Source organism: Homarus americanus, unplaced genomic scaffold (assembly GCF_018991925.1).
Source record: "Homarus americanus isolate GMGI-L3 unplaced genomic scaffold, GMGI_Hamer_2.0 scaffold26351, whole genome shotgun sequence".
NCBI lineage: Eukaryota > Metazoa > Arthropoda > Malacostraca > Decapoda > Nephropidae > Homarus > Homarus americanus.
In genome coordinates this window covers 4053455-4066876 of record NW_024724368.1, presented here as the reverse complement: position 1 = coordinate 4066876, position 13422 = coordinate 4053455, and the positions used below count along the sequence as shown (strand labels likewise).

The 13422-nt window shown below is 37.8% G+C and overlaps 1 protein-coding gene across 6 annotated transcripts in view; it reads right to left on the bottom strand.

The window, feature by feature from the left end:
* Positions 1-13422, bottom strand: part of LOC121864180 (diacylglycerol kinase eta-like) — a 68788-nt gene that overhangs the window by 8119 nt on the left and 47247 nt on the right. For 4 of the 6 annotated variants that reach the window (XM_042363180.1, XM_042363182.1, XM_042363184.1 and 1 more), the window contains 5 exons: positions 11713-12814; positions 4646-4870; positions 1605-1716; positions 1194-1362; positions 562-662 (listed from right to left, as the gene is read on the bottom strand). In XM_042363180.1, the coding sequence (XP_042219114.1) occupies positions 562-662; positions 1194-1362; positions 1605-1716; positions 4646-4870; positions 11713-12814 (1709 nt within the window). The remainder of the gene's footprint in view (positions 1-561; positions 663-1193; positions 1363-1604; positions 1717-4645; positions 4871-11712; positions 12815-13422) is intronic. The other 2 variants (XM_042363181.1, XM_042363183.1) reach the window with 2 other exon arrangements.

Here is a 13422-nt window from a genome sequence, read left to right as displayed (position 1 = left end):
AATATTAAACTTTTAAAATTATTGAATAGTATAAACTTCTTGATATTTACTAAAATAGTAAGGAATTTAAGCCCTAGAACCAATTAATGTATTGGCGGACTGATACTAAAGCTGGTTGCCCGGTCAGTGCAAGCGAAAACATGTTGAGGTCGGTTCGTAAGAACTTCGTTAACCGAATTTTTTTTCGTTAACCGAATTGAAGATCCTTATGGAAGGCAGTTCGTTAATCGAAATTACGTTAACCGAGGTGTTCGTTAAACGAGGGGTCACTGTATTATAATTAGTATTACTATTACATTTTCACCCCCCAGGCCCCAATGTGGGTCAGTGATCTATGCCTGGGTGGGTTAAGCCATGTAAAAAAAAAAAAAAAAAAAACCTTTCGGTTTTCAGAGCTTTTCGGTTTTCGGAATTTCGGATAAAGGGTTGTCAACCTGTATAATCATGTGATAACTAGGACTGTAGTATCTGAAGAAGGCTAAACTAAGGTACTGGCAAATGAATCCAACACAATAGAAAAATATATACACAAATCTCCCTTACAATATATTCAAGACCCACCTGGGAATATTAAGTACAACTATCCCCTGCAGTGACGGCAAGGGAATCCGTTCTCCGTCACATTCCAGCTGTACACGTTGATCCAGGTTCTTGTAGGTCTTCTTTAGTGTGAAAAACCATACAATTTTGAGTAAATATTTCTTACAGAATACAAGACACCTCTTAATACTTTACCCCCTCATACTGGGAGAGGAGAAGTAGGACCAGGTGTTTCATGAGGCTTATGTGGAGGTGTGGAGGGTTTGGGAAGCCATTTATATATTATTTTATTTCGCTTAAATCTCTCCCTCCCTTTCTCTCTGTACACAACCATAGATATCTAAGTATCCCTAACTTAATGTAGATTTACTATAATGCAATTGATTTGACCAACAGTTCAACGAATTCACTTTTATGGAACAGTAGGTTTGACAAATATAAATTTTTATATATTTTTTCTCTTCTCAGTTGTGTAAATATGGTACAAGTCTGCTTGTATCCCATCTCCTGGCAGATTCACTCCCCCTCCAACCCTTAATATGCTGCCTCTTCCTTTATCTCCTGGAGGCGATAAAACCATGGTTAGGTTAGGTTAAGTTTATACTCAACTGGTGATGAAATGTCCTAGAACTCAATATCGTTTATATACTCACACACAGCCACTCCTTTGAAGCTAGAACACCATACCACATGAAGTTCTTGGTTCTTGATCGACATTTCTCAGGGTGTTCTTCTCTCTTGTTGTGAAAGTCCAATGTAATTTTTGCATCAATTCCAATACCAAAATAGTTGTTCATAGTGCACCTTTCATCATATCCTTCTCTGTAAGGTGAGGGCAAAAATCAGAAGAAGGAAAAATGAATCTATTAGTGGCAAGTTAATTTGGAAATAGGTTCTTATAGATCTTCATCCTCATGGGTAGGTTAGGTGTGGGGGGCCAATTTAACATGATAAAACAAATATTTGAACTACAATATCTGAGAATGGTTAAAGATAGACTAAATTTGTGCCAGTTGAAAGACAGTAGGCAGGCAGGAAGACAGGTGGGTGGGTGGGCAACATACAAAGAGGAGTCATCAAGATCCATGAGGGGCGAGGCAGCAGCACAGAGAGCGTCAGCATTGGCCAGGAGCACCTTGCTGATAAGGCCGCCAGAGCTCGCACCAGCAGCTATATCTGTAATGTCAACAGAGTATTACATGCTATATCAGTGTATTGTACCTCAACAACAACAAAGAAGTATATTTGTATGAAGAATCAAATATGTTACAACTATCCAAATTTTTTAAGCTAACACACATTACATGGATTATTTACATTCATTTGTTAACTTTATGGTGTTAATGACTTAAAAATAAATTAAACATCAAAGTCAGATTTTTTTTAAATGCAACCAATTCCTGATGTCTCGAGTACATCTATGAATTAAGTACTGTAATAATAATTATGCATAGTAATATACTGATACATACTAACGAACACACACAGACATACATACAAATATACAGAGTCACACACAACAGACAGAGAAGGCTGTAGACATCTTAGGTCAATTAGTGTATCTTGCAATTACAGTATTTGTGTTAGTTTAAAATCTTCTAAATTAATACCAAAATAACCATTTATTCCCCCATTAAGTAAAGAAGGCATTAATGTGAGTACTAAATATATTACACTACTGTACATATATAGTCAACTGCAATTCTAATTTTCCTGCAAACAAAATCTGTAAGATAAGCAAGAGAGATAACTGATATTTATCTTTCCATATAAATTTATTTAAGTCAATGTCAACTGTAGCTCCTAGAAGGTGCAAAACATTAAAAAAAAATAAAAAAAAAAAGTCATAAGAATAATCAATATTATCAGGGAGTAAGTTTCCATATCATGCATGTAAATAATGTGTAAAGCACTCATGTTTATTGACTATGTGACTCAGTACAGTACTCATAGAACCTGGATCATGTCAGCATCAATCCTCAGTTGTTTTTATTACAGACTTTTATATGATAAAACCCTGGAGACATCTAGGAGTCTTCCATATCATCGTATAGGTTAGTACCGGTAGCGCAAATCACATAAGAATGGAGGAAACTGGAGCGGGCTTATTGGCCCATACTGGGCAGTCCCGTTTACACCCAACCCCTATCACTCATATATCCATCCAACCTATGTTTGAAGCTATCCAACGTATTCAAGTTAATGATGATGTTTGGTAACTTGTTCTACTCTTATTTCCAAACCACTGTTTACCTATCTCGCGCCTAAATCTAAATTTGTCTAATTTAAAACGATTGCAACGAGTTTGCTCCTGGTTGGATAGTTTGAGTGCCTTTGTTATATCACCTTTGTTTAGCCGACTTTCATTTATACACCTCGATCATATCTCCCCTCACACTACCACGTCTCTCAAGGGAATGCAGATTAAGATGCTTTTACCTGTCTCTGTACTCAAGGTTCCTAAATGCCCGGGATTAGTCTCGTCATTCTCCTCTGAATTCTTTCAAGGGATTCTATATCCATTCTGGGAAGTTTAGGCTATGCTTTGAGTAAAAGATAAACTATGTGGCTCCCACTATCTTTCAAACTCATTTACCGATGTCCAGAAGAACAGTAATTATTTCTTCAGTAAGTAAGAACAAGACATCAACAAGCCTGAACACATATACATACATCTTTCCTAACTTGACCAAAACGTTAAGGAACTCATTCACCAGAAAACAGTATTTTAGTTAACCTTTCAATTCACTGTATTAAAGACTAAAAGCATACATAATTATTAGTAGCCATTATCAACACATTCCACAAGTGAACAACCTTAAGCAAAGCAGTATATGACCAGCCACCTGCAACAATAAATCCTCTAGTCTAATGCCAAATCTTTTAACCACTTGTAATGGGATTAATCTGAACACCATTTCCATTCAACATACAGTAGGTTCTCACTTAAACTTTTAGGGAAAGAAGGTTTACAAAAACTTAACACCAGTTGCCATAGTTAACACAGTTCCTTTGGTTCTGATCCTGTTGATTTTAGCGGCCATTATACAAATCATTCCAAACTGATATTAGAGTTACAGTATACTGAACTTTACACATCCCACACGGTAACACTATTTAACACATGTTCTCTTCTACCTTAAGGGTGTAATGATTTGGCATCACTATATAAGGTTTGTTCTGGTTTACTAGTTCATTTAGTTCATTCCAGCTAGCGACTGAAGTTTACGGTTACAACAAACATTAAAACGAAAATGGACAGCACAGTATGGTATGTTTACATGCTAACTATAATGGTAAATAAAAATAATGTACTGTACTTCTGTATCTATGAAGCTTAACTACCATGGCAGGTTTAATGGAGGTTCCATACACCCTCTGAGTCTGCTGTCTCTTGTATAAAAAAGTAAATTTGCAGAAAGTTCTGTACAAATATACTATATTGGACAAGTTTTTTTCAATACAAATTTTAAATACTGTAATTCCTTACAGGCTATGTGTATGAAGTTCTACTTGCATTACTGTTTTTAACATAAGACCGTCAAAAGTAGTAAAGATAAGTTATATACTGTAGTGGGCTGATATGTGATAATTCTTCATTGGTGTTGACTCAGAGTTGAGTCAACACCAATGTAGAATTATCACATATCTCTTATTCTTACGGTCATCCTAATCCAGGCTATACTGTATTCCTAGCAAGAGTAAAATTAATATTTATCACACTCTTTAAAGGTACAGTAATCATCGTATCATCTTGAAATCCAGGCTCCAGTTTACCAATATTTTACAAGATAATAAAACTGTAATCTTAAAATATGGTGAATCTTAAATCTATGAAGATGACAACCACAAAATCATATTTATATTAGGTATTTAATAACTGATATCTCTTTCGGGTCAGTGATTGAGACATTCCATTGTGAGGGAATTCAGAGTCATTACTGTGACTCTGCAGGTGGAAGTATGTAAACTGCAGAGATCCAAAGCAAAATACAAAAGGAATTAAATGTGGGCTTCCATGCAGCAATGACTGACCCAGTGTCCCACTTGGGATATCAGACTATGTGCAACACTATAGTGGCCTCTTAATTCATGGTCAACATACTTGGCCACATGGGTAGTGAGACAAGTGGATTGATGATAGGGAGGTGTTTGCGAGATGATCGAGCAGCTGCAGAACCCCTAGCTAACCCTCGGCTGCCTGACCCTCGCCCTCCACGCTCAGGACTTCTGCTCTTGTCCCGTCCAGAGGTGGAGGAGGCCACGCTCAAAGTGGAGATGCGGCCTCCTTGGTTTTTTAGGGTCGAGCCTGAAGAGATGCGCCGCGAAGCTGACGGAGAACGGGGGACTATGAGGGAGGATGATGAAATGGGGTGAAAACTGTCACGATAAAAGGATGAGGAAAACTGAGGATGATATTACTGACGCCATACAGGGACAGACAGATGGTCACACAAGTCTGGAGTGATGAGGGTAAGAAAAGTGTGAATATGGTAGACTTATGATTTGGGAAAAGTTATATGAAAATGCTTGACGAGGAGGAGGAGAAAGGGCTACAATTTTAACTGGACACCATATACTGACTGATACTGAAGATAAGAGAATAAATGTCATTCCTGTAGCAGACAATTCACTGGCCATGTGAAGAAAGGGAACAAGTAAACCTGATAAAAATAACAGAGTACAAGTTGTGATTCCTAAGATCACAAGGCAACATTGATACATTCAGAAGCATCAAGCAACTGGAAGATATGAAATAAGGTTGTCGCACAGACCTCAATAGCTTTGTAACCACTTGAGAGAGAGTGGGTACAGTGGGACAGTGAGCCCGGATAACACAGAAAGATTTATAAGCCAGTGAGCAAGGCAGGGCCGGATTCAGGAGTGGGCAAAGTGGGCAGCTGCCCAGGGGCCTCTACAATCTGGGGGCCTCCACGTATTACAATATTTTATCTATTTGTTTATTCATTTGGATTATTTTTATTTTCATTCTTTAAAATTCATGTTTATCTATTCCATCACATAAAACTATGTTCAGCAAGAAGTGTGATAGAAATTAGGCTAGCTACTCCTTGAAATTCATGAATACCTGGTTTTCCTATGAACTGTATATTTTCAATATTTTTAATATAACTGCATATGGCTTCAAAATTCTCCAAAGAAGTGTTCAAATTTCAAAATTTTCCCGGGGGGCTTACAGCGCCCCCCGGAACTCCCACATCCTTAGGCTCGCTTCACTCGCCATCCCACCCTCTTGGATAGTTATAATGAGGGGGGCCTCCACAAAGAGGCTGCCCATGGGCCTCCACAGGTCTAAATCCGGCACTGGAGCAAGGTCATAGTGAGGAAACAATGAAGCTCGAATTAAGTTATCTGAACGAAAATTTGAAGAAGTACAGCCAGAATGAGAGCAAAATGATGAAGCTGCTTATGGTGCCAAAAACCAACTATCATTACCAGCAGCAACATCCCTTGTCTGATGGAAAAGATAGGTCAAGCTCTTCCTGACTTATGATAGTACAGTGTTTTCCACGTTCTGATGCGCGTGATGAAGAACTGGTGATGTAGGAAAAAGACGAGATAATGTAAAATGAGTTGGTAAACAGTTTCAAGAAAGTGACAATGATTTGTGATCAGAGGACTAGGCTAGTCTCACTACCTGAGCTAGGAGGATGAGGAGGCTGCTCTTTGTGAGGAAAAAGCGTGAAAAGAGTGACAAAATAGGCACTACTGTGTAACAAAACTACTCATTAAAAAAGATATCACCATCTAATGCCTGCCTTTATTCTGTCAAGCCCAAGAATCAAATTTACAATCAAGAAAATATTCTACTGATGATTTGTCTTCACAATGTGTTAATACACTCTTACTTCTTAAGCTTAATGATAACAGTATAGTGGTAAAAGACCTTTGGACAATGTCAGCAGCCCAAATTAAGGAAAAAATCTTGATCGACTTAAAATAATAAAATATTTTGACAATCTGGAAATTCAATGATCATACTGGTGACCTTGAGTTTACGGCAGACATCGGATGGTGTAAATACGTGTGAAGGAAAAGTAGTATATACAGTACAGTATAGTCTGCATTTACGCGATCAATTGAACCCGTGGAGGTCCGCGTAAAACGAGAAATGCGTAAACGAAATAACAAAACATATGGGATTAATTGAAATAGAGACTGGGCTGACCCCCAAACTCCACTTTTTCCGACACAATACATACCTTGTAGTAAAAATAACATCTTAATTTTATGATGGTATGCACACACAATTAATATTTAAGAGAAATATCAATAATATTAGGTTTTTTAACACTCACGTTAGTAGAAAAGATGGGTCGGCACACGTGGATGGCAGCTGGTTCCGAGGCAGAGGGCAGATTAGTTGTCCTCCGGTGAATCACTTTCACTACTCGCAGAGGTTTGCAGGGCCTCCCAGACAAACCCCTCAAAGTCCATATCCTCACTGTCACTATCACTGACTTGGGCTGGCTGTGGTTGTGGTTGCGGGCGAAGAAGTCCTTAATACTACGTTGACGACTAGCATTGATGATGTCGAGATAGATCTTGATATACGGCTCCATAACTTTCATCAGATGGTTTTTAGACACTTCATACCGATGGTTGTCTGGGTCGTTGTCAAGGATGAGCTTAATTTTCTCCCCCAACTCGATGATTTCCTTCACATAATCATGGCTTGGGCAAAGTAATTCAAGGTTTTTCTCGGGTGGTGGGGGTCCAGCGGAAGCCATTGTGAGGGGAATAGCGGGCACAAGAGAGAACTGTATACGCGGACTGAGAACAATGAGACTGGCCCGGCTAGGTCAGCGACTTCTGGTGGCAGGGCACGTCATGTTACATTAGACCAATCACAGCTAGCGGCGGAGGGAATGCGTGGGTGGTAAGGATGCGTGGCCCAATCACAGTCCAATACGTCATATGATGTCAGCTATAACGTAAGAGCGACCTAATGCGCACCCCTCAACGCGCCGCTTCCCACGTATGGTCAAGAATGGACCGCGTGAGTAAAAAATGGCGCTGCGCGTTTGGACCTCTCCAGCCGCTTGCCGCGTAAATAATGATATTTATCGCGTAATTAAAACATTTAATTCTGGCAAGGCACCGCGTAAATGACCAAACGCGTAAACAAAAACCGCGTAAATCCAGACTATACTGTAATACAAAGGCAAACAGTGAATCATTATAAATATTAAAAAATGTGATGTGTAATGGTGTAAGAAGGCAAGGTAGCCAATATTAGGATATTACTATGAATAACACAGCCAAACTATTCATTATTCTTTAAAGCAGAAAACCATCCCAACCTAATAATTCTACAGCAGTTTTCATTATCTTAGGTTGGGTTTGGTCGATTCCTTTCACCTGAAAAACATGTAAGATTGACCCTGAAATCCTTTTACATAACCAGACACGACATGAATAAGACACTCAAGTACTGCATCAACTACTGCAGCCTGTTGATTTGACTGTAAGGTTCCTAGATCACTCAACTTGTCTACTGGAGAAACTTTCCCAAAACTTAGAAAATCAACTAACAACTAAAAGTAGTATCTCTCCTGGGTCAACCTTAACTCCTTAAAACAGGTAGTGCTGATTATATAGCTGGAGTGGTACAATGATTCACTGGGTGAGCCAACTCTTGTGGGACAATGCAATAAATGTCATCGTATACAGTAACATCCTATCACACCCACCCGCGCCATCACTTCCAGCCTCAATCATATGGGATGGGTTGATTATAAATTTACATAAGACTGAGCAACACTCCCCATCCTCAGCCACCTTATGTGATTGTTATTATTCCCTCTTAGACATCATATATAGGAAATCTTATGAGCTTAAGTTATATGTAAACTAAAGAGATAATAACTGTCAAACAATGTGCCTTGCTGAGGGTCCAGTCTGTAGTTGAGTTGGGGGACATGCTACCAAGTTCTCTAATTATGTTGCTCTCTTTCTGGAATGTTGTCTCAGTCACACAAGTAGAAATGTTCCTGAAAATTCTGTTGTCAAATCAGGAAGGCTGTTGATGCAGCACCTAAATTATCTGATCTGCTGTGTCAGTTTCATAATTTGTGCTGAGTTCCCATTCAGGATAATATTTTAACACGAATGAATTTGCTTAATTAATGGGTGTGTTCATTCAAGCATTCAGGGTGCATAAGCAACTAGGTTTGGAAGATTACAAAAACATCATATTCAAATTTTATCCTGATCTGATAGGTGTATCTTAGGGGCATTTTAGGTCATGGCTCTGAATGTCTAAGTAAAATCACCAAATACAAAAATTTACAGAAAGATGAAACACATACACACAAAAAATAACCAAATGTAGAACTGAAAGATTTGAGAAACAGATAAAATAAATTTCCTCTATACTATTTCACATGACAGAAAAATTAATGAATATTTTTTTTTAACAATTGGTAAAAAAAATTCTATGCCATACTTGATAATTCCAACATAACCTGAAAATTATATATATCAAATCATAATCACTAAATCTTAACCCAGGAAGACCATGTACAGTATGTGATAAGAACAGTCCAACATGGAATAAACAAACAACATGCCAGAATAACAAGAGAATAAAAATGAGAAAGAAAGAAAAAAAAATTAGTTAATGTACATGAAAATCTGTTACAAATGCACTACCAACACCTCACAGACTTATATAACAATGAGCAACACTAAACATTTTGCTACAGACATGAATTAGGGAATAAAAACTGAAATGTACTGAGATGCATTAAAGTAACACAGACCATAAACCTACATACTAAAGGAAACAAAAAGATATCAGTAAATAGCTAAAAATTTGTAAATGACATAAATAGGAAGAATTGGTAAAAGGTGACAAATGTAAATAAAAGTTAAAAGTACTGTAACCCCACAACAAGATAATAGTCAAGCTAAATGAGAGATGTTCATAAATACCATTACACTTAATACACTAATTAAACAGAATAACATCAGGTAAAATACTTTGAGAGAGTGACTGAGGGGAGAGTCCATGTGTCCATATTTAATCCCACAAGAGGAAGGACTTGAAGCAGTGGACATTTTATATTTATTGGAGGATGTGACAAAGTGATTATTCTAGGGTTTGAACAACATTGTGATAATGGACCAATACGGTGGGCAGTTGGCAACACAATTTAAAAGAGAGTTGTAAAAAAATGTAATATTTTAATGGACAAAGGCAAACCTAAAGGCATATACAGTATATATACAATATTAATGCATAAAGGCACATGGCAAGCCTAACACACCAAACGTATAATGTAAATGCAAGCGAGACCTTCTGTAGGTAGTATTTGTTTATTAAGAACTTCACTATGTATGTTGATAAAGAATGGTAAGAAACAACAGTCATGAGATATTAAAAACTTCACAAATCTTAATATAAACAGTCAAGAGAAATACCTGATGCTAACGTTTCAGTATCTTAAGCTTCTCTATCTCTGACATCCATTACTCTAACACTTAACACTTACATTCAAAATTGCATGCACTGATATATATATATATATATATATATATATATATATATATATATATATATATATATATATATATATATATATATATATATATATATATATATATATATATATATATATATATATATATATATGTTACATATGCATACTGCTACAAATGTACACACACATACAAACATACATACACATATGCATGCATACATGCATGTACAAACACACATGGAGGCAAACACAATCACATCATTCATCATTGAACAAGAAAGACTGTCTAGGAGCTTCACTGTATTTCATCACAAAGGTTTGTTACAGTACAGTACAGACAATCACTGAGAGGTGACACAAATACATACTCTGTACTGTACTCTAAAGATGGGTTGTAGGTCAAGTGGTTCCTAGTGCTAATAGGCCCCATCTTAAACTAACCACTGGGGCCTCTTAGGATTGGATTCCCTTAAGATTGGGCTATTAAGACTGGGTCCCAATCTTTGTAGTTTAGTTAGGTTGGGGTGAAGGCTACACTACAAGTAAGGGGGGATGGACACCTAAGAAAGTGTAATTTGCATGAATGAATGGAGTGTGGGATGCCAGGGTGTGTATATTCACGTGCTGTTTCCAAGTGGCAGCAAGTTATAAACTGTAAGGAATGAATTCAAAGATCCATGCTAAAAGGTTTTGGGTCATGTGAACAGTTCTGGGGGTTGGTCCTGGTGGCCCATAGAGTTGTGCCTCTTTAAAAGTACCACCAGATGGTGAGTGAGGTTCTGCCTTTGTTAAACACTGACTCACTGATGCTGCCTCAGGACACAGTCAAACCACTAGTCAAGGCAGAGTCTGTCAGAGTGTTCAGTGTATGGTAACCTCAAGGGTCACTCAACAAATTAGTGATAAGCAATAACACAAAAAAAATGTTATATTTATGGAACACATATCTATAAAATGTACTTTCAGTGGTGCAAAAATAAAGAAAAATATAATTAAAAGACATCAAGGGCAAAGACAGAATTACAGGTACTTTACAGGTCTGTTTGGGAACCAGTGTACTCCGAGCAGAGGTGTCTACCCCTATTAAGTCTGGGAATAAAGTGGCTTGTTGTTGTGGTCCCAAGTTGTGGCCAAAACAAGTGACTAAAGGGACTCTCTCTACTGACTTTACAATAACCTGAGATCTAATGTTTCAAATGACAACTTCTGTTTCTAAGACTTTTTCTCTAAGGATCTGGTTACCCCTGAGGCTTAGCAAGCTGAATAAACTGGGTCCCCAGGATGGTCATAATGTAAAAAATAAGAACAATGTAATAATAATAATAATATCTGTGAATAATGTACTGCAAAGCATAAAAGATAATAAGTGAATTTCCAATGGACTGAGTATAGAATTACAGTACAGTACTTGATATCTATCACAAACAAGTTTCACATAATTGTAGTATTTCAACTTGCTATATCATTTATTCCTATTACTGCACAAGGTAATTTCTACAATGCTACCAATAATAAATTTCAAGCCAATTCTCTAACAGCATAAAATAAAGTTAAAAACTTCTCTCTCAAAATTATAAAAATATAGTATACTGTACATGCAACTTTCTTGGATGGCTACTGTAGTATTCATTTTACATAATTCAAAATAGATGAAAGTGTTACTCACAGTCCTCACCTTTCTCTTCCTCTTCATCTTCAGTCCCAGCCTCAGCTCCCTCCACAATTCGCTCTGAGGGTGGTGGCATCAATTCAACTTCCAATTCCTTATCGATACTTTCAGAGATCTCTTCTTGAGCCAAGGGAACATCTGGCGTGTGTATATCATCGTGCGACTCTTCTCCAGTAGGCTCTTCTCTGTGAGGTAATGACCCTTCCCATTCATATCTGCTAACAAAATTCACTCCATCTTTATCATCTGTGACAATGTCTTCTATAACACTTGTGTCACCCTCAGGTGTTGTGTCATCAGCAACACCATCATCATCTTCATCATCATCTTTAGCTTCATATTTGTGTGTTTCTTTTACCGTTTCATCTGTTTCATCACTGTCCAATGTTTCAGTTTTCTCTTTATCTTCTTCACCTTCACTCTCCTCTGCTTCCTCCTTTATGCAAACTTTTTCTTCATCCACATTATCTTCTTTGTTCGCCTCCTCCTCCTCTGCTTGTGCCCATTCCTCATCAATGTCAATGGAGTTATTTAATGAATTTGCTAAAGAATCCCTAATTTCCGTTATAGATTTTTCCTCAAATGTATACGGTTCATCTTCGCCAACGTCCACCAGGTTGTCTGTGGACGACTGTATACGAACTTCAATGTCCTCAATGGGAATGGGGCACCTATCACCGGCCGCATCTCTGTTCTCCTGCATGCTGTTCTTCCTCGAGAGATCTGCAAACTCCCTGGGTACGGGTAAAGTAGGTGGGAACTCAAATTCGCCGTGACTCTCTCTACGGATATCGGGGAGGGGTGAAATGGCTTGGTAATTTACACTTAGCTGATCACTGGGGTCGTCCACATTGGAACTAACAGGAAGTGAAATAGTTCCAGGAATTTGAAGGAATGTAGATGAGGATGAGTCAATTTGGTGACTGGGAATGGAGATGGAATATTTGGCATGGGAAGAGGAAGTACCTGGGAGAGGAGAAGCAGGTGGGAGAGGGAAGTTAGTGGTAATAGAGGACACGAAGGGTGGTATGGCCGCCATAGGAGTGGGGGAAGGACACGGTGACACCTCTGCAGATGAACCCTCTATGGTGGGGAGGACCTGCAAGAATATGAAGAAAAAAATAATACACTAACAGCCGTGAAATAACAATGCTTTACCTCTATGATCAACACAACACAATATTTTAAAGAAGAATATTTACAGTAATAATAAACTCCCGTATTTTACATATTAACATCAATTTATATCTAAACTTCATGGAATCCCATCAACTTGCAGAATTATACTGCATCTCTATAACATTTTGAAGAACCCTGTACTGTACACCTTTCATATAATATTGATATAACATGTATGGTATTATTATGTAACAACGTATGACTCACACCCTTGTATCCGTTAATATATTTTCAACATTATTTCAGCCTTTTACAGTTTAAAATTACAAAAAATTGTGAACAAGTTATTAAAAAAATTAACTCTAACTACAGCCGTCTGAACTTATACCTGGTGCAGTGACTGGTTCATTTTGTGAGATGGGGCAACTGTGTGTTTGCATACCACATTAAACTCCCGGAATGGCCCTGAAGAATCTCGTAATTGTAGCCAGACTAAGGATGCTAGATAAACATTCCACAGAGTTGCCACATCTTACAAAATGTACCAGCCACTGCATCAGGTATAAATGCATGAAACTGTACATCTGA